At 40.3% G+C, this 20,240-nt stretch overlaps 2 protein-coding genes across 4 annotated transcripts in view; one reads left to right on the top strand and one right to left on the bottom strand.

Moving 5' to 3' along the window:
• Nucleotides 1–33: 33 nt before the first annotated feature.
• On the bottom strand, nt 34–7,041 carry LOC118308963 (sodium-dependent neutral amino acid transporter B(0)AT3-like). Of its 2 annotated transcripts, XM_035630496.2 has the most exons (13): nt 6,856–7,041; nt 5,142–5,250; nt 3,950–4,090; nt 3,653–3,790; nt 3,352–3,533; nt 2,877–2,987; nt 2,661–2,773; nt 2,448–2,576; nt 2,037–2,193; nt 1,733–1,937; nt 1,005–1,164; nt 755–917; nt 34–652 (listed from the first exon to the last, which is right to left on the bottom strand). In XM_035630496.2, exons 1-13 carry the CDS (start codon nt 6,943–6,945, stop codon nt 479–481), a joined length of 1,872 nt encoding a protein of 623 aa, XP_035486389.2. In that variant the 5' UTR covers nt 6,946–7,041; the 3' UTR covers nt 34–478. The 2 variants fall into 2 exon arrangements, with proteins under 2 accessions (XP_035486389.2, XP_035486379.2); XM_035630486.2 differs by lacking the exon at nt 6,856–7,041 and having other exon boundaries at nt 5,142–6,710.
• Nucleotides 1,821–20,240, top strand: part of fhod3b (formin homology 2 domain containing 3b) — an 86,787-nt gene continuing 68,367 nt past the window's right edge. Inside the window, exons 1-3 of one of the 2 annotated variants that reach the window (XM_047333271.1) lie at nt 1,821–1,943; nt 7,920–8,672; nt 14,655–14,761. In XM_047333271.1, coding sequence (XP_047189227.1) covers nt 8,508–8,672; nt 14,655–14,761 — 272 coding nt within the window. In that variant the 5' untranslated portion in view covers nt 1,821–1,943; nt 7,920–8,507. The remainder of the gene's footprint in view (nt 1,944–7,919; nt 8,673–14,654; nt 14,762–20,240) is intronic. The other variant, XM_047333278.1, reaches the window with a different exon arrangement.

Below are 20,240 nucleotides of genomic sequence, written 5' to 3'. Positions count from 1 at the left end.
GTTTGTTCCAATTCACAACATCAACACAGGAAATTAACTGTTGTCTTCCTTTAATCAAATATAAGCACAAATCTGATATTCAGCTCCAGCCTTTGGTAATAAGCTAATATTTTTCTCAAAGATATTGTCCTGCCTTGATTTGATCTGGCTGACAGTGTTTGCATTGCCTTCCCCAATATAAAGGCACTTGCGTAAATTATGAAAAAAATATTTTTTAAATTTTGCAAATAAACTGAAATTATAGCTGCTACTGGCAATGCACTTTAGTACTAATAATGTATTTAAACTGTAATGAAATTAGAATCTCACAATATCATACTATACAAAGATACTTTTCAAATATATATATATTGAAGTATTAACAATAAAAGGTTAATAAATGATGAAATGCCTCATATGTACTAATGATAGAGCTGAACACATGTCTAATAGAACAACCACATTTTAAAATTTTGATTTACAACTCTCCACAACAGAATTAATGTTCATATGGGTTTTGATTGTGCCTGTTCATGATGTAATTCTTCAAGAAGCTGAGGAATCTGTAGAGAGCCACAAGAGGAATGGATATGACAGGAAGAACAGATAAGAGCACACAAATAGTAGAAACCCATTCAGGATAGTGCAGAACATCAGCAAGGGGGAAGTTTACCTGTGGGGGTAATGGAGTGGAAAGTCAATGTTTTTTTCGCTTTGAGCCAGGTTAAACATTTTTTTACGCAGATATTTTGTAGACCTGTAAAATCTGCCTTACAAAATCTGGGTTCCAGGCATTGTATGTTGGTTGTTTTTCAGCCTCAATTACAACATACGCGAGGAAAACCACCAGTAGCATAAAAGGGCTGATAAAGCGCCACGTAGCCTGCCAGTAGATGTTTGGCCTCCGGCCTGTCATCCATTCAATGTCGTCATTAAACCTGTGCACGCACGGAAACACTATGTCAAATCATTCAAATATGCTGGGATATTACAAATGCAATGATCGACATTCACTACAATATTACCTATTTATTCCATAGATGTATACCACACTGATGATCTCAAAGAAAGCTATGATGAGCAGAGGCATGGATCCAACAAAGCTGTTGAAAATCTCCAGCCAGTAGTTTCCAGATCCCAAAGTAAAGATGAGAGCCACAGTAAAGGAGGTAAGACAAATTAACCCTAGGCCAGAAAGAAAAACCTTTTATTATTGTCTATTCTATAATGATTAATATGCCAAAGTCACTAAAATTGAAACCTTTTACACAATCTACCTTTCTACACAACTGGTCAAAGTTTTTAGAACACCCTTTTCTCCAGAGACTGAAAATTGCATACTGTAATGTCTTAGTGTTTCTAAAATTAAATCACAGAACAAATTAATGATAAATATCTAAAACAGGATTCATGATATCTGGAATTTTTTACTCATTTAGCAGCCAAACACTCCTGTGGGAATGAAATAATTGGTTCGTATAGCACGTTTGCTTTGCTTTCACCTTCTGTCCAGTTCATCCCTTAGCCACTGGGGTTTAAGTCTGGACACTTTGCTTCTGTTACATTGTCTAGCTATTTAATTGCACATGGACTTAATTTCATTTTGAAAGTAATAACATGGAGAAAACTGATGTGCGGTGTGTCATAATCACTCTAATGTCATGACACAATTCACACTAGAGATTTCAATTGCCTCAAAATACAATTCTTGCAAATGGCATAAGAATGTACTGTATTAGATCATTCAATTTACCTGTGAAAATCTCCTTAGGAATCCAGGGTGGAATCATGTGCAGGTCCAGCAGAGGAGTAAGGACCCCCTCTAGATTTCCAAACATGGAGGACAGGCCCAGGCTGAAGAGCATTACAAAGAATAGCACTGCCCATACCTGGGAGCCTGGCATCTGTATCACCGCCTCAGTGAACACAATGAAGGCCAGTCCAGTTCCAGAGGCGCTCTACAGGTAGGATGTGAAACGTAATCTCATACCTCACAGAACTTTTTTTTTTAGAAAACTGATGTCAGAACTATTTTGATAGAAACATATTTACTATACCTCGTCCAGGAAAGTCTGCAGATCGCAGGTTTTTAGACTGAGGCTTTCTACCTCCAAGGGATCAGTTGCGTTAAGATGGTTAAACCAGTGATTGTAGTTTTCAAGAGTTATGTTTTCATCCCCAATGTTAAAAGCATTTGTCAATTTGAGTATGTTCCTAAAATCAAAAAGACATTTAAACAGTCCATTAATATTACTATTAAAATGTGTTTAATATAATAAACCGATTCATAATTTTTGACTGATACTCATAATGGTGTATGTAATAAAGTCACAATGGGCAGGTTGGTTTGGGGTCTGACAACTTCTAATAAAATAATCATCAGTTGCACATTTAATAATAATACTGTATAATTATGAAGCTGGATATACTGAGCTGTTGTACATCATAATTACCTCAATGCTACCTACCAATTTCTGCAGTCATTATAGTTTTCATTTGCTTTAAATCCAAGAATGGCAAAAATAGGAATTGATGCATATATCGATGTAAAACTGTTCACACATCCAACGATTAGGGCATCTCTCTCGCAATTATTCCTGCAAATACAGAGCACTATCTCAGGTTTTTTTATTCTTTTTCTGTACATCATACTGAATGAAAATATGTTTAAATGTTCTTACTTCTGAGGGTTATAGCTGGAAAACGCAATAAGTCCACCAAAGGCCAAAGACAAAGAGAAAAAAATCTGAGTAGCAGCATCCAACCAGACCTGAGGATTCTTAAGGGTTTCCCACTGTGGAAAAAAAACCATTAATAAATCTTTAGTTAGAGTTCAGATATTACATGTTAAATCATGTCATGAAATTATTTCAGTAAGAAGCTAATGGCATACTTACATTTGGAGTGAAGAGATATATTAGGCCATCACTTGCTCCAGACAGAGTCAAGGCTCTAACCAAGAAGATGGTCAGAACAAGATATGGAAAAGTGACCGTGACATAAATCGCCTGTTGAAAAAGGTTTGGACCTTGATTTACTATTTTGAGATCAGGCTATTTTGAAAGGGTGCTGTGAAGTTTTTGACAGCTTTCTAACTGTGTTGTTGCAGGCAATAAAAGTGCTGCTATCCCTTGCCCTCATCAATATAATACAACCTCTACTAGGGCCCATAATACACAAAACTAGGATCCATTTCATATCCATAGGACTTTAATATATCATGTGAATCTGTCTGAAGAAAGCCAGTGTTGCTCTAATGATACCAACCATTTTGCCATAGATCACTAATATCTGTGCTGAAAGATATAATGACTAGATATTACAATATTTTTGGACAGATACATTTCAATGACAGATACACAGATGTATTACCTTTCCAATAGTCTCAATTCCACGTATGAAGCAGATGTACACGAGGCACCAAGCAGATGCAAGACACAACACGAGCCACCACTGTAAAGAGCCACTGCTCTCGATGTCTGGTGTAATGTTCAGTGTTTCACGATACCAAAAGTAGTTCACTGGTGAGCTCTGTTCACATTCAGCTACATACCCTGTATCAAAGAGATTATGTTATTTAATGATGATTAATTGATTTATCAATTGGACTTTCTGTCTGCTACCTCAGATGCTGTTAAGCATCCGTATTATTATGATGTTAATAAAAAATTACCAGTATGATTCATGTTTAATGGGCAGTAACTCCATGGAAGTGGACTTTGAAATGAGTGGAAGAAGTACCAGAGGATCCAGGCCAAGATCATGTTGTAGAACAGACCAACTAGGAAGGATACCACCAAGGAAGCCACACCTGTGTATGCACATAGATATTATCCATCATAAATGAATGACAGTAATCTCAGTTTTCATTCTATTCACGTCTATTGTTTATTCCCCCATTTTGGCATCTTGATTTTCTAAATTAATCTAAAGAAGGGGGGGCAAGGTCATTGATACCAAACTTTCTCACCTAAACCTCCCATAAATGGGGACATTGAGTTCCAGACTCCAACGCTTCCCATGCGGAGTCGTTGTCCGATGGCCAGCTCCATGTGCAACAGAGGAAGTCCCTCAAACACCAAGGCAATGGCATAAGGAATCAGAAATGCTCCTTGAAACAAAGCAAGTGTAGGCCATATGTAAAAATCAATAAACATTGACTTCACCCACAACGAAAAAAAATAACTTTGACATTGCCTTTAAGGTCATACAATTACTGGAGATTTTTTTTATCAACAGTCAGAGCTTTATTTGCACTGTACAGAGTGGGGGAGTGGGGGAAGGGTGGGGGTGTTACTGAACAATCCAAATAGAAATAACGATCATAACTATGAAGAAAATGAAGGCAATGGCATTTCACAAGAAATCCGCACGCTATAAACACTCTCACTAAGTCATTGGTGAGATCTTTGTAACATCTCAAAATCCCTAGATATGTTTCTAAAAATAAACATGCAGGAGCCAAATTGTTCAAGTCATTCTTTATATCAAAAAGAAAAAAAGGGTAATCGCTGATTGAGACATGTTGTCATATAAAAGTTTTGAATGTATTCAGTATGTGGATGTAGTGTTTCTAATTGAATGTAAATGTAATTACAGAGAGTTGCAGATGTGAGCAGTGAGAAGTCATTGAAAATAAATACATAAAAGATGATTAGCCAGTTTATATTAAAGTTGTATAATTAGTCAAATGTATTTATTTACAGTTAGAAACAATCAATTCTGCACATGAAACATAAGATGCAGCGTTACAGCATGAAAATCAGGGAGTTATATCTACATTATGTCTGAAACCTGTCTCAGTCATGCCACCTATTGTAATTTTTAGGGTAAGACAATGCTGGTTGAATAAAGGCTAAAGAGGAGGGTAAGGGCACATTACTTACGGTAATGTTAAAACAAAGTTCAGTTAATGTGTTATTGTGCCACATTACAGTATAAATAACTTAAGCAAATCAGGATAATTAAAGAAAATGCAGTTTTTAAATAATATTATTTAACAGCAGTTTTTCCACTGTTTCTCATTTTGTAAAGACAGCCTTTGGATAATTTTGAAATATAGGAAATCCAGTGAAAAGACAGATTTTTGCCAGACTGTCCAGCTTTACCTTTTGTGTTCACTTTGCAAAGCACATTGTAAAATGTAAATCAAATGCTCTTACCTCCACCGTAGGTTTGACACAAATAGGGAAACCTCCACACATTACCAAGTCCCACAGCAAAACCTATGCAGCTTAGCAAATATTGAGCTTTATTGTCCCATTTTGGCCTCTCAGTGATCTCTTTCTGCTCAGCACTTCCAGCTTCTCTATCCATCACCTGTTTGTTCCTTGTTATTTTGGTATATTTTTTGTGAGGCAAACGCAAATCTGCTTTGTCTGACCGTTCCCTCTACTTGTTCTAAAGAGAGGCTGGTGACTTGTTACAGTACCTGTTTGTTTCAGGAAAGGGGGGGGGACTTTTGCTTTATCAGCCTTATTTTTCTTGTTGGCTCTTGAAGCTTTGGGAACAATGTGGCTTGTTTGTTTAATAAAAAGCCCTTGTGTAGAGTGGTATTATATGATGCTGATAAAAGAAGGCAGTTGATTGTAACACAAAGCAACATAAATAGGGAACCCAGGGTGTAAAACTGTGATTGTACACTTAATGTCTGATACAGTTTACATTATGGCTATTTACACACAGTTTGAGTTATTTCAGTTGACAATAATAATCAAACACCACTTACACTACATTTAAAAACATTATGGAATTTCTTATCAGAAGTAGTCATCAAAAGCTTTGCAATAACGTTGGCATCATATTCATCAGTCACATCTATTATTCTTCTCTTTTTTTAAAATGCATTTGGACAAAAAAAAAGATGACAAACTTACTGCACTGAGTTGTAGCTGGAGGAGGAGATGCGTCCACCAAAAGACAGAGAGATGGAATAGAAAACCTGAAGACCTGCATCAAGCCATGTTGACGGCTATGCCAGCTCTGTTCGTTAAATATGAATTTATATGCCACCACTCATGAGATATATTCAGATAAATATCTCCATAATTGATCTTGGCAAAAAAATGTTTGTATGAAATTGTATCCCTGTTATTGCCAAACAGCATTAAAATATAGGCTATTTGAATAACTGTTTTCTATACAATCTGATTTGTTATCCACAAGAAAACCTGTCTTATTGCTAAAAACTAACTAAACTAATGTAGGAAACTGTATGTCTGCCTTTTGATTTTCCTGACTACCACTTAACGCGTTGACCTCAAACTTTGCAGGTGTATTGCTGAAGACCAAAGGAAGTGCAGTTTGGGCTGTGAAGCTTTTGGGATAGGCAGCTAATGAGAAAACTTCACATATCACTTTTCCAAAGGTGGAACTCAATCACGACACTAATACTCCTTATGCAGTCACCCGGACACTATCGGAGCAGTGTGCAACCCATTCAAGCTTTTGCAGCACTTCTTCAAGGATTACCTGACAGTCAGAGAGCCTAAAATGCATTATCTGAACAGATCAGTTACAAGCCAACTTTTGGAGTTGATACGCATAAATGAAACAAAAACACACCCAAATTAACAATGTAAAGTTTCAAAATATGCTAGAAGAAGTAAAAAAAAAAATGTAATCTTGGTGGCATTAGCAGACAGACAAATACTTAATTGCTACTCTACTCTTCTTCTAGGTCCTGAATTTGACATAATGACTCATTCATTCTTTTACTTCTGCTTGTTAAAGAATAATCAAATATGGAAAAGGTGTAATAAACCATGAAAACATCACTTGCCTCCTCCATGACTCTGACAGGTAGGGGAAGCGCCAGACGTTTCCGAGTCCCACACAGGTCAGCATGTACTGGGTCTTGTTTTCCCATTTTGGTTGGTCTCCTGCCTCTTCCTCCTCCAGGTTGTCCAGCTGCTCATGGGACAATATCCTGTCCTCCAGGCTTGGATTGGGGAGCTGTAGCTTCATGATCAGTGAAACACTAGGATTGTAGTGATCCTGTGCTGAAATGTAAAGTGTAGCTCACACTGTGCGAGGTACTGGACCTCTGTAATAGATTGACAAGGTTGTGCTTTCAAAGAGAATCAGCTGGAGGTGTGGAGGTGTGCAGCCTTTAAAGACTGACGTAGCAAGAAGACACATGACAGTTAATTTGTGTCTTATCTAGAAGTGATGGGTCGTTGCACAGAGTTCACTGTTCCTTTGAGATTTATTGGAGACGAGCAACATATTTTATAGGATTTATTGTATGGCAACACCTGAATAAGTCAGGTCATAACACAGAAACACAGAATACGCAAATGTAGAGGAGTTATCAGTGTGGAAACAGTATTGGGTATCAAACCTCATATATACTTTTATGATAAGATAGAGTATATTTTTGGTATAATGACAGAAACTCTTACATATTTCAATTTAATATAGTATTGAAATACATGTAAAATACACCCATCCTTACTCTAGTCATGCACACAGTTTGGTTTTATCTGCACTGTTTTTTTCTTCAGTTATCCATCTCATATAAATTATTATTATTTCATATTCAACCATACACTACCTGTAACATGTGTATGTAAGAGTTAATGAAAGATTGAAAACACAGTAAACAAAAATATAACTGATTATGAATTGACAAAACACAAATACTTCCAACACAAATAATCCCTGCGTTTTACAAAATATTCACCTCACGTACAACACTCACAAATATAAAAATCTATTCACAGATAGGTTTTAATACTGATAAGAAAAACAACAGACATGTTCAAGGTTCACTCCTGACCTTGACCAAACAATTCATAGAAGTTGGGGTGTGTCACACTGTTATAGTAACCATTCGTGAATTGTCCATTGCTGAAACGCTACCGTTCAAATGTTCAGTGTTTAACCCTCAACCTGCCCTGTGTGTCCTTGTCCCGCTCCGTATCTGCGTCTTCCCTCAGCATCGCAGTTGGACACGCGCCACTCGTTGGCCGTCTGCCTCCGCGCAGTGTCTGCGGCTCCCTGCGCTGTTTCACCTTCGCCACCGGGGGTCGCCGTTGCGCCTGTAACATGAGCCGTGTCGGCCGGCTGCGGTCTGGCTGCTGTGTCCCCCCTCTGGCAGGGTTTGCGCTCGAGGAGGGAGCCGCTCACCATCGCTCTCACCGACCAGGCGCCAAGTGTTGCAGTCCCGTCCGCAGTCTGCCTCAGCACCTCAGCAGCCCCCGCAATGTCCTTGGATAGCGCCGCCGCCGCCGCCCCGCACTTCCCCGCGCCGCTCTGACTAACCGCACATCTCACGGAGGCACCCTGGATCTCTACTCTCCGGGACTGTGGCGTGCACTGCCCCGAGTCATCTTCGCCGCGTGAAGCAAATGGAGAAGGTCCAAGGATAAGACGGGCTGCAGGACTGTGCTACTGCAGAGGAGCTGCCGGTTGTTCGCTGGCCGGGCCGGGGTGCGGGGTGGGGGGCAGGTCTTGCTCGTCTGTCACCGGCTGCGGTGTCGCATCCATTATTCTGATCATCTCAGAACGCCTTGCATGGATACACCATGGCCACGTTAATATGCAGGGTGCAGTTCTTAGATGATACTGATCCATTTAACAGCACTAATTTCCCCGAGCCCACCAGACCTCCTCTGTTCACCTTCAGGGAAGATATTCCTCTGATCAATCAGATCGCTGGAGTCCACCGGCTACTCAAAGCCCCTCAGAAGGTATGCACTTGATTCCCTTGATTTTGTTCGTGATTGTCTAGATGCGTCTGATGTAAAAGTTAACAGCTACAAACAATTCAAAATGTGTGATTAGCCTGAACACGTTGTTAAGGTTACAACCAAACAAACTGACTGGGCCATTGATTGACTGAATGACTTTGAAGCAGTTTGCAGACATGGGATGCTGATGCTGCATCGATATACATTAAAGTAATTGCATGCACAATGTTGATAGGATGGACTCATAATATGACATTATATGAATAATATGAATGTTTGGTGGCTTTAGGTGGTATTGGAGTGGAATAGCCATCCATTATTTGACTAGGGGGGGGGGGGGCATGCATCTGTTAATGTTTAGCTCAACCACAACACTAATCTCCTTTAGGTTCGAAACTTCTCACTATTCATTATCGAGACAATGTGGGACCTTTCAAAACCTGGGAACGTTTTTTTGCCAGTTATTTTGTTTGAGGGGAAAGGAACAAGCAAACAATGGAACAGAATGTGAAGGTGGTACGATGAAAATAATACTAATGAATGATTGACTTAACTAACGAAAAATTTGCCTTCCTTTAAACTTAAATTCGATTCCTCTTGTCTTGACTATTAAGGAGCTGAAGAAGAAATAAAAACTTATGGAAAAGTAGTGGACTTTGAAGTCTATATAGGAAACCACTTCTACTATTGTCACCACACTGCCCCAGTTAGAGTAAGTGCATGGGGTCAAATGGCCAGTTGGTCAGTTGTCGCGGGATGGAAGAGGATAATTCCTGACTCTGATTGACCTCGATATGGGGATCTGTATTCGAGCCCATCGATCTCAACACAACTTCTGAGTGTCTTAATATATTTCCATACGTTGGCATTTTGACATACCTTTTAAGTATGTTCAGTTAATTCCATTGTAAAAAGCAGAATGTGTTTTGAGGTACCTCCACATCGCTGTGTTTGGTCAGCTCTATAATTTCATTATTCATTTATTGTGAACTCATTTAGAGGGTGAAACTAACCAGCCAGTTTTAAGCAACTCAAAATAACTGAATGTCCCTCTTTGGTATGGAGTAATTGCCCTGTTTATTGCTTCCCAAAAGAAAGCCAGTGACAAATATTGTAAACTAAAAGCTCATTTTCTCTTCTTTTTTTTCTTCTGGAGGCCTCTGAAGGCAGCTGTTTTTGAGAAATGCCCTCTTCTCTCTCCTGATTAGACCATGTGCAACAAAACACATTTCCAAAAGGCCTCATCGGCTCTCTGTAAAATTTAAACAAAGCAAAGGGGCCATAGCATCTGTGGTTGAGTCTTTTATTGAGCATTCATCTTAGTCTGGTCAGGAAGTTGAGTAAATAGAAAGTTAATTTGGGTCTTTCTTCATTCTGTCAGATCAGGGCCACTCCATCTTGTTTGAGTAGAGCTGGTAAGATAAGTCATGGAAGCCTCAGGATGCTGTGGATCACCACAAGCCTGGCTCTCGTTCTGCAGCCCACTCAGCCGGACCAGCGGGATGGGATGGGAACGCTTTGCCCTGTTTGAGTGAGGAGAGGGAAGCGAGCAGAATTAAAAACACAAACAAAGACCTGATGTACTTTGTACAGTCGACTGGTCTCAGTTTAGCACTAGGCCAGCTGGGCCGCAAACTAGACAGAGAGGGAGTACCAGTGGCGGTAGCTCTGCAGTGCCTGGTTTGTGAGATTTTGGTCTCATGGGCGTTAGTGGTTGGATATAGCTCGAGGGAGCACAGCCCTTGTGCTTTTCAAAAATAAAACAACAGGTGGATAGTGAGACTGTGTCACCACATTTGAGCAACAATCTGATTCACACACCCTGAAAAGTTTGAAGACGTGCAACCTTGTAAAGACCTTTGACAACAAACCTGTTGTCTTGGAGCTCCGTCTCTATGGTGCAGGTCAATCTGGTATAAATAGCACACTGCTAACACATGGTGCCGAGGGAGTCGAAACAGCTAGCATATGCTGTCTCTGGGCTGGTGCTGTCAGTGTCAGTCTGCAGTCTCAAGAGGGAAGATCTGTGTGTGTGTGTGTGTGTGTGTGTGTGTGTGTGTGTGGTTGTTTATACCGTACGTGTGTGTTGGATCATCACGGAACCTTGGCTTTGCTGCTGTGCACCGACTCAAACATCAACTGAATTTTAAGCATTTAAAGCTTTAATTTAGGATTTGAATTTGATAACAACAAGGCCAACAGCTTTATCAAGGCAGCAGATTCACTTTGTAATCAGTTTTTCACCCTGTGGGCTTTTTTTGAAAATGATATGCCACCATGTATCATAATGCAGTGTGTAATGTATCGAGTACTGTTGAATATTCTGAAAATTCAAAGGCATCTTTGTAAAAGACCATTTGTGATGAATGTATACACCCACACGCAGTACAAATGTCGCATCTCATCTTCAAACAAGCTTCTGTGGTTACTGCTGATAAAAGGTATAACTATAGTCACTCACTATCTGACTCAGCCACTTGATTTTGTCATGAATAATACATTGTCCTTGTCAGATGACGAACTGTGCATGCTGTTCAAAATCTGTTGGAGTTATTCCAAGTGTACAGTTTGTGTCCGCACAAATCCATAGACCAGTCGTCCTTCAAATGCTTCTCTGTCTGTGCTTTGTAGTTTGTCTCGGTGGCCCTTGGAGTCTTGCATCAGTGTGCAAAGCAGAATTCAAGGGAGGGGAAATGTGGCTAAGTCTTGGAGAATGGACTCTCACTTTACCAATTTCAATTTCGGGCCAGTTGTTTTCCTGCATTTCTTTTTCTGAAGAAAGTACAGTCTCATAATGAGAAGTTATGTTAAATGCTGTAAAATACAGGTTCCTCCTTCATGCCTGTCAGAATTCCTTTGAATTTTTTTAACGCATTGTTATGCAGAGTTGAGGTTTCGCCGGTCACTGTGTTTTGGAGGGTTGTCTCCACAGAGGGTTCCTTTCAGAAGAATGCAGCATCTGTGGACAGACTCATCTTCTGTGTGCTTGACAGGAAGCAACAATTACTGTTGTGGTTTCTCTTTCATGCATCAAGTTTGTTTTAATGTGTCTTGAATCACTTGCTGTCAGAGAAACACCACACATACTGCCCTCACCTTTATCAAACAAACTTTAGGCTTTTAAAGTGGTTTATTGTAATTCCTTCATTTAGAGTCTGGTGCAATTTAGAGAAAAGACATAATGTGTTGGCTAATTCAGGGTTAACATTTGCACAAATCTATGAGCAAGTCACTGTTGTTTGGCTTTATTATGAATATTATGATGGTATTATGAGTTGCATACAGTATATGCCGTAATGTTTCCTTTGTCTTTCCCTTGTGGAAGACAAAGACACTCGCAAGATAACAGTTTTAAATTGGAAATTGCATGGTGTTTATTTTTAGTCCTTTCTGCCTTAACTGCCTCCCTGGTCAGTGGACCACAGTATGGTGGTTGAAGGGAGAGGCCAGACCTCAGTGTGTGAGCAGAGCACTTGTGGTTACTTCTGGACTTGGCCATCACAGGGCCACCGTGGGTTCAAGTCCTGGGCGCGGGGCAGCTAAGGAAGCGTCTGTTATTGGTAATCTGGTAGCACTGTTCCTGGATTAAGGGCAATTTATGTGCATCAACCTGGCCTGGTTTTACATGGCAGGAACCTGTAATCAGTAATCCAGGTTGATTATATAATGACAACCTAAACCGACACTAGTTAGCGGATGGATGTATGGATTCACAGCTAAAGTAGATGGATGTACAGATGGGGATTGACTAATGGACAGACTTGTTTATAGTCCACTTGGATTTTTTTTCTGCCTTTTTTGCTTTTGGTCTGTGAGTTAAAACTTTGTGTGGGGAAATGCACTTCTTGGTTCCGCAGCTAGCTAATTACTGGTTACAGCTGCAAATTCAGACCAATGTTTTGTCTATTTCAGTTTTGTAAAGCTACAAAAGAACTAACAATTTTTTCTGCCTTTTTATCCAATCCATGAATTCTGACAGTATTTATAATATAAAGAACTATAAAATGTACAATGATTGAATACAAAGTAGAATAATAATGAATTTAACTGAAATAATAAAACAGATTATAATTTTTACTCGGGTCATGAAAGCTTTTAGACTTGCAAAATATATTTTCTTTGGGATTGTACGTGGTGTATTTTCAAAGGACGCTGCAACAGCATTTCATTTGGAATAAACAGAAGAGGTGGAGAGTTAGAATAAGCTGTACCAAGAACATCTTAAAGAGAAAAACAAACAAAAAGAAAAACAAAAACCTCAACTTTAATTGAAACTGTGCAGATTCTTTGATTCAGCCATTAGGGGGACTCCTGGGACAAAACAGACCTTCTATGTAAGACGTTTTCTTTGGTTTAATGAATCACAGTTTATGTAGGGCCAAACCACTGGTCAACGTATATGATTTAGCGTGTCTTCTCAATCATGCTACATTTCATATTATTGTCACACCCAACAATTTTCAAATGCACATCAGTCCATAGGCATAAAAATAGTGGGCCTAACTTTGGCTCTTATGCCTGGGTTTCCTGTCTGTCCCAAATCTGTCCTGTAATCTGGAGAAGCACTTGCGTGCCCCCCCTCTGTCTGTGTACAGTGCAGCTTTGTTTGTTTAGCTTCTTCTCTGTCTACCTGTCTCTCTCTCTCTCTCTCTCTCTTTCTCTCTATGTGTCTGTCTCTTCCTATCTCTCAGTCTGCCTCGCTGTAAGAGCATAAACAACAACCTTAAATTGGGACTCATCTCTGAAACAACAGGATTTCTTGAGAAATTAGGAAGAACTTGAGGGAAAGTTTTTGCTGTATATGTTTACTGTATGTGGCCTTGTGCTTTGCTCAGCTCTGGTGTCCTCTTCATAATGAAGAAATTCATCCCTTTAATGTCAACAACTTTTATATTACCAGTAATCTTCTGGTTTACCATGCATGGAAAGCAAACAAGGCATCTCAGAGTCATGGAGACAGTTTGAGAGAGGGGAGAGAGAGAGAGAGAGAGTAAGAGTTATTCTAACAAACCACATGTTTTGTTTCAGTTCTCAAATATGACACAGTCCTTGAGTGCTGTAGTGCAGTAATACAAACAGAGTGGCTGAACAGATCAAAGCCATCAGACCCATAATGTGTTTTCCAGCTTTTTTCCTTCAGGTTCAATTAAGTTACTGTCATACGTGGGAGGGAATTTAACTACATCAGACCTGGCAAAAACTGGTCTAATTCAAAAAACACATGTTTTTTACATGCTACATGTATGTTTGCCTATTCTCTGCTTTTAAGAGGAAAAAAAGTCTGTTTTGAACGCTACTCATTTAAGATTGGTAAATGGTGACATATCACAATCTTTGCTACCCTACAAAGCCCTCAAAGTGGGCTGACAAGGAAAGACAAATTCATTGGGTTGAAAATGTTTGTGGACTTTACAGTATGTTGTTGTTTTACGCACCCTGACTGTTGATGGAGCAGAGCAGTGTTGCTCTCTCCACTTAAGTCATGTGTTTGTCCTCCAACTGTATTTGTTTTCCTGTCCTCTCCTTCACTGTTGGAGCCGCTGTCCCGCGGAGTTGACAGACTGTGAATATAAAGAGGCTAATATCTCCAATTTGGAGGTCAACCAGACAAGTGAACCAACAGAATCATTTTTCATCTCCTTGGCCAGAGTCAGCCAATGACAACCATTCCAGACCAGTCAAATCATACCTCCTCTGAAAAACCATCATGTGGGTTGATAGTTTATCAGACCAGGAGAGCAGACGAGACGAGATGCAGCGAGACTTCTCTCCAACCCTGCAGAGCTTGTCATTGTTGAGTGCTGAAGGGAGTTGATAAAAGAACTGTCTATGACCCTGTGCAGACTAAACCTAAAAAAAAAACACATTGACCCATAAAGAAACATCTCCCACTTACCCACTGTTCAGGCATTGTTTTTATAAGTTGAGTGTTAATGAACTGAATATCAATCAATGTTTTACTTTATCCCTTTCGCCGTTTAGCCTGATGACTGTGCCCTTCAGCTGTCCCATAATGGAGGATACCTGGACTTGGAGTCTACGCTGGCAGAGCAGAAAGATGAACTGGAGGGATTTCAGGAGGAAGGGGGGTAAGATAACACTCAGCTCTGTCTCCATCTCTATCTTTTTCCTTCACTGTCACTAAACTTGGCAAACAATTGTGCATGTGCAACACATGCTGAAATGGAAATAAAATAAAATTCCATTACTGCACTGATAAAAACAACTAAATTTAGATGGTTTTATAAGCGATTGTCCTTTCAAGGTGACGCTGGGACTGGTGCCAGGGCAGCTCGGATTGAAAACACACGAGGGACTGGCACGGTCGAGCAGGTGGACACTTGCTCGACTCTTATGGTCCAGGAATAGATTGTTCACATTGTTGTGGTCAGATTAGGTTTTGTGGACCAGACATGGAGTTGTGTTATCAAAGAGTAAGTGACTTTGATGAGAACAACCTTGCTTTAAAAACACCCCCAAATATTTTTCTGCTTTAACAGTCAGAAACAATCAGATCCATGTGATTGCTGTTTTTCCTGAAACACAAAAATTCAGGCAAGTGAAGAGGGAAAAGATAGTCTTTAAATCCTTGGCCACGGGGATATATATTAATATCCTGCTTGCAATATTCTTTGCCTAATTTGATTCTATTACAGCAATTTGAATCATAATGATACCCATTTGGTTCCAGGATGAATTAGGATGATTTAGCTCTCCTGTCCAAAAGCTTCTCTCAGGAGGTGGCGGGTCTGTTGACTTTCCATTTTAAAATCCTTGAAATTTCGCTGTGAACCAGTCACCAAATGTCCCGATGAAATTACTGAACAAGGAGAGATCATTTTGTCAGTGTAAAAGTCAGTAGAGGCTGTCGGCAAAATGATGTGGTCATATAGTATGAACTCTGAATTTGAATATGTTTTTATCTATAGTTGCATTTGTTTCCGTTTTTGTAACAAACTAAATTGTCTCACTGTTTCCATGGCATTCATCCCTTCATGCCCTTTAAAATACCTGGCCCTCCTGACTGAGTGGCTGCAGTTATGTCATCTAAACCACTTATGAAGTGTAGTCACGTTTCATGAGTAATCTCCCTCATCTCTATTGAATGTTACCTCAGTGCTCTCATTAGAAGTGGCCAAACTACAAGTGTGCACCATCTACCACGCACCTCTCAGCTTCTAATTTAGCTCTGTTGTTTCCCGGTAATACAAGGCTTTGTCTTGACATAACTCCTAGACCTGGATGGAGAAAAGAAAGGTTTATAATTGTGTTAGTTTCATTTTAGTTTCATACCCTTTCTTTGGCCAGTGACTTTATTGGCTCCATATATTTTTTCATGTACTATGGAGGATGTTGATATATCATTCATGTACCGCCCACTTTAGATGATCACAAACCAAAGGTTGGCATGAGAGTCCCTGGTTGGCCGCACCAAAGACTTGTATGGATTTATTTGTCTAACTTGGAATTCATAAGCTGCTCCCCGGATTGGTGTTTCTATTGGACGTTGGGAGAGCCGTCCTTTCCCAGTTCCATCTGAAATTGTTAGGAGCTTATGGGAGGCTATTGAGAGCTGTGAGGTTAAAGTGGTCCACTTCTTCTCTCATCGAAGAGTGAGCCTGCCAGGGCTTGTGTCATGCCAGCTGGCACAGGGCGGTATGGATGTGTGTCATTAAACCCACACGGTGTTGTCTGAGGAGGCTGGGGGTGAAGGTGGTTAGCCAATTATTTCTTAAAAATAGGGTAATTCTGCTCGCTGGATTTTTATTGTGCTGATGTGCCCAGGATTGCATCCCCCAGTGCTTGGTGTTGTTGATTTGATGATTATTGAGCTAATAAAAGTTCTGCTGAGACATTTCACCTTTACTTGTTCCATTTTATTTTTGCTTGCACTCTCCTTTTACTGCACAAGATCTGTCAACAGCAGTCTCCAAATCCAAAAGATTTATCCTGCAGAAAAGAAATTTGTGTCTTTACCAGTATTTTCTTTTTTTCTGAATTTAACATCTTGATTTCAAAGTAACAACACTCAACTAAGTCCAGTTAACAAGCTTAAAAATGGTGCCTTCATTATTTTTGTTTTGAAGCCCAGCCGCCTACCTTTGGTTAGAGAAATGTACCACGTTTATATACTGCCTGAGCTCTCCTGATCATTGGCCACTGAATCCATCTGTAATTGATATTAATGACAGGTTACATTCCTGAGGCGCCTGTGTCATACCTAGTGTCTTTACAATCAGATTAAAGTATGATCCTCTGACAGAGCGCTGCAGAGCCTGCAGATATCCATGTCACGGGAGCTTAAGGGCCATAATCACTTCCACACCGTGTTATGAAGCTCAGTTATAGGAGATTGTGACTCATAAATCCCATGTCCCATCTCTGATATATTCTCACTTCTAGTCATAAACTGACCACACAGCTCAAACATGTGCACAGACATAATATCTGCACAGTTGTAGTGGTGTGTCATTCGGGTTCCTAGCTGTGATAGATTGATTGACCCCATACACACAATTTCCTGCATTTGTAGCCCTGAGCCGAGATGGAGTATAGGGAGGACGTAGTTGAGATCAAATGGCCCGACATGTGCTTACAGACATTTATAACCCTTGAATACTTTTGTGGATTATATGGATTGAAGAGCAGGAGCCTGTTGGAGCATTTCAAGGAAACTTGGGTCTGAAGTTGTAGAAAAAATGTTGTATTGAACTCGTGTGGACTTATGTGGTCGGGCATGATGTTGTTTCTGCTCTAATATGTGACATTGATTGGCAGATGATTAGCAGTACGTCTTCAAGGCATGGTTTGTCTTTAGAAGACAACGTGAAGTGCAGCTGTCGACTGCGGTCGGCATGTGAAATGTGTCGCTGACACAAAAAAGACACTTTTTAATATTTCACTCCCCTGTTAGACACAATACTCGTCCATAAGCCAACAATTTTCTGCTGAATGTGCCTTCCTCGGTTTTATTGTGGTCTTGATGTGTTCGACAACAAGTCAAAAGTCAAGCATATTCAAATCCAACTGTTCCTGCTCTGTAGGCCTCAACTTTTCCAAGTTCCTCTCATCATATCCTTTCATCTCTCGCAGGACAGCTCCGCTTTCATTATTTTCACTTGTTTTTGACCCACTTGGACAATGTACCATAAGCTCTCACATCACACACAGGATTTTCATTTGAGGAGAAGGAGCACGTTTGAAAAGAACCAGAGAAATTGTCACACAGTGCCGCTTAAACAACTCCAGTTGTCCTGTCTGTGTTTGCAGAGCAGTTTAAGGGTATTATTAACCGGATGGAACAGCTTGGTGATTGTTCAGCGTGTGTGTATGTGTCTCAATGGTTACTGAAGCAGCCCCTGTAGATAGTCTTAGCTTCATTCTTCCGCCCGCTTACCCAGCCTGGCTCCCTCGGCCACTGAACATCCCTCCTCACATACGATGCAGGAAACCCTTGAGCAAGGGGGGGTCCACCAAGAAAGTGCTGAGTCAGTAGACCTCAGTGGGGCCTTCTTGTCTGGCATTAATTGGTCTTCAAGAGGAAATACTGGCTTTACTGTATTCCAAGTATGTGTGTTCACTTTCTGTGGGTACACATTTTGTGTTGTTTTATAAACAGAGCCAGTAATGCTGCCTCAGATAAAGTTAGAGAGGGTGGAATCTGGCAGGCATCCACTGGTCCAGTTGCTGCTGCTCTGGATATTAAGAAATAGACAGCGCTTTATGAGGGTGCAGTAAAATAATGTGGGGTATGTAATTGGCATGTGCAGTTTTTAAGTATCCACTGTTGCATTCCTCTGTGTAATGTTCAAAAGGCAAATTGATGGTGATGAATATCAGATTTGTGCTTTTGAGAAATGGTTTATTGTCCACTACTTCTCTTCATTTACAGGCCGAATAAAAATGGCCATATGTTTTTGTTAAATCTTTTAAAAAACATTTTAATTTTGACCAGTGGCCTTGGCTTATGGTCAGGAAGTAAGACGTAAGTAAGCAGAAATGTGTTTTAGGTAATAATCAAGTTTATTAATTTCATGATTAAAAATCATGGTTACTTAAATGGAGTATTTCAGAAGCATGATGTTTCACTTGATGAATCAGATTCAATAGGAGCTCCGCTTGAGTTAATTATATGGTACCGCCACTGGAAGAAACCTAAACATGCATCCCAACGTGTAGCCAATTTGTAATTTGCCTGACATTATTGACAGTTATGATTGTTTCTGTAACTTTGGGCTAACTCACAAATCGCACCACTGTCAGTGGGAGTGTCCCATTCTAATGTTTAATTGTCGAGGGGGGTTTGAAACCCTGACTTATATTCCATGCATGTTTGTTTAATTTGATAATGAGCACGTTGGCCTGCGTAGCCTCAGGTCTTGGCTAAGCGCAGGGATACTGTTACAGCGAAGCAGAGAGAAAGCAGACATTCGTGACAAAATGGCTTTGGTTACTTATTTGCCTCAACAGCATCACAGGGGATTAAGTTCCGCTTTGCCTTCTCATCTCACCAGTGAACGTCCTTGTTGACAGATGTTGCTCCCGTGTCACCTCTGCTTGTTTCTGGATATTATATTTGATAAGGAGTGAGCATATGCAGACTCGTAATCTGTCAGCGCAGTTTCACACAGACTGATCAGGGCAGGGACGGTGTCAGTATGTATGTCTGTCTTTCTGTCTGTCTGGATGTGTTGGGCCGTTACACAGCAATGCTGCTTGCTCATGGTGAAGCAGTAGTATGATCTGCCTTCCGTGCTGATTTTTTCTCTCTCTGTCAGACCCTTTACTGCCTGATTGTGACTGACAGTGACAGTCTGCTGCTGGCGCTACGCCAGTCTGAACAACCACACAGCCTTTGTGCTGGAAGCATAAAAGCCCATTTGTCAGAGAGCTGCATTAGGAGGGGGCCAGTCATTTTATTTAAATGACTGGCTGTTAACCCTTACAGTAGCTGATTCCTGCCATAGACATGGCAGGACATATGTTTCTTAAACACATAAGTGAACCAATGTAGTTTATTTTGCGTCAGCTCCATATACACTGTCCTGCTTATGTAAATACCCACTAACTTATTGATGATTTTGTTTTTTTCATGGGATTTGTTTACACGATTTACCCTACGGCTTACCCACATTAGAGACTGGTCTTCTGAGTAAGAAAATTGTGCTCTGGATGACTACAAGCTACACTGCTCTCACATTCACTTACACGATTGAATAGCATTGAGATGCATTGTTGCTGTCTTTGTTTGGGATTGTCTTTCAGACATTGTAAGCAGTTGACAGGATGGTGATAGGGTCTTGGCATATCTCCATTAACACAGGGGGTGGAGTTGACCTCTGACTTGCTCCCATTCTTCTTTTTCACCTTTGGAGACCTTTCCCCTGATCTGTTCAACGACGGGTCCCCTGTTTTACTCAGACTGCAAATATTGAAGGGTTTGGATGAGACTGAAAGGTATAATTTGTAGAAAAAGAATTAGCTTGAAGAAGTATGTGCACACACATGCATACAAATTAAATAATCACAGAAGTCCAAATGTCCACGAACAGAACCATTTCTCCCTCT

Source organism: Scophthalmus maximus, chromosome 1, assembly GCF_022379125.1.
Source record: "Scophthalmus maximus strain ysfricsl-2021 chromosome 1, ASM2237912v1, whole genome shotgun sequence".
Taxonomy (NCBI): Eukaryota; Metazoa; Chordata; class Actinopteri; order Pleuronectiformes; family Scophthalmidae; genus Scophthalmus; species Scophthalmus maximus.
Note: the sequence above shows the minus strand (reverse complement) of the source record. Positions and strands in the feature narration are given on the sequence as shown.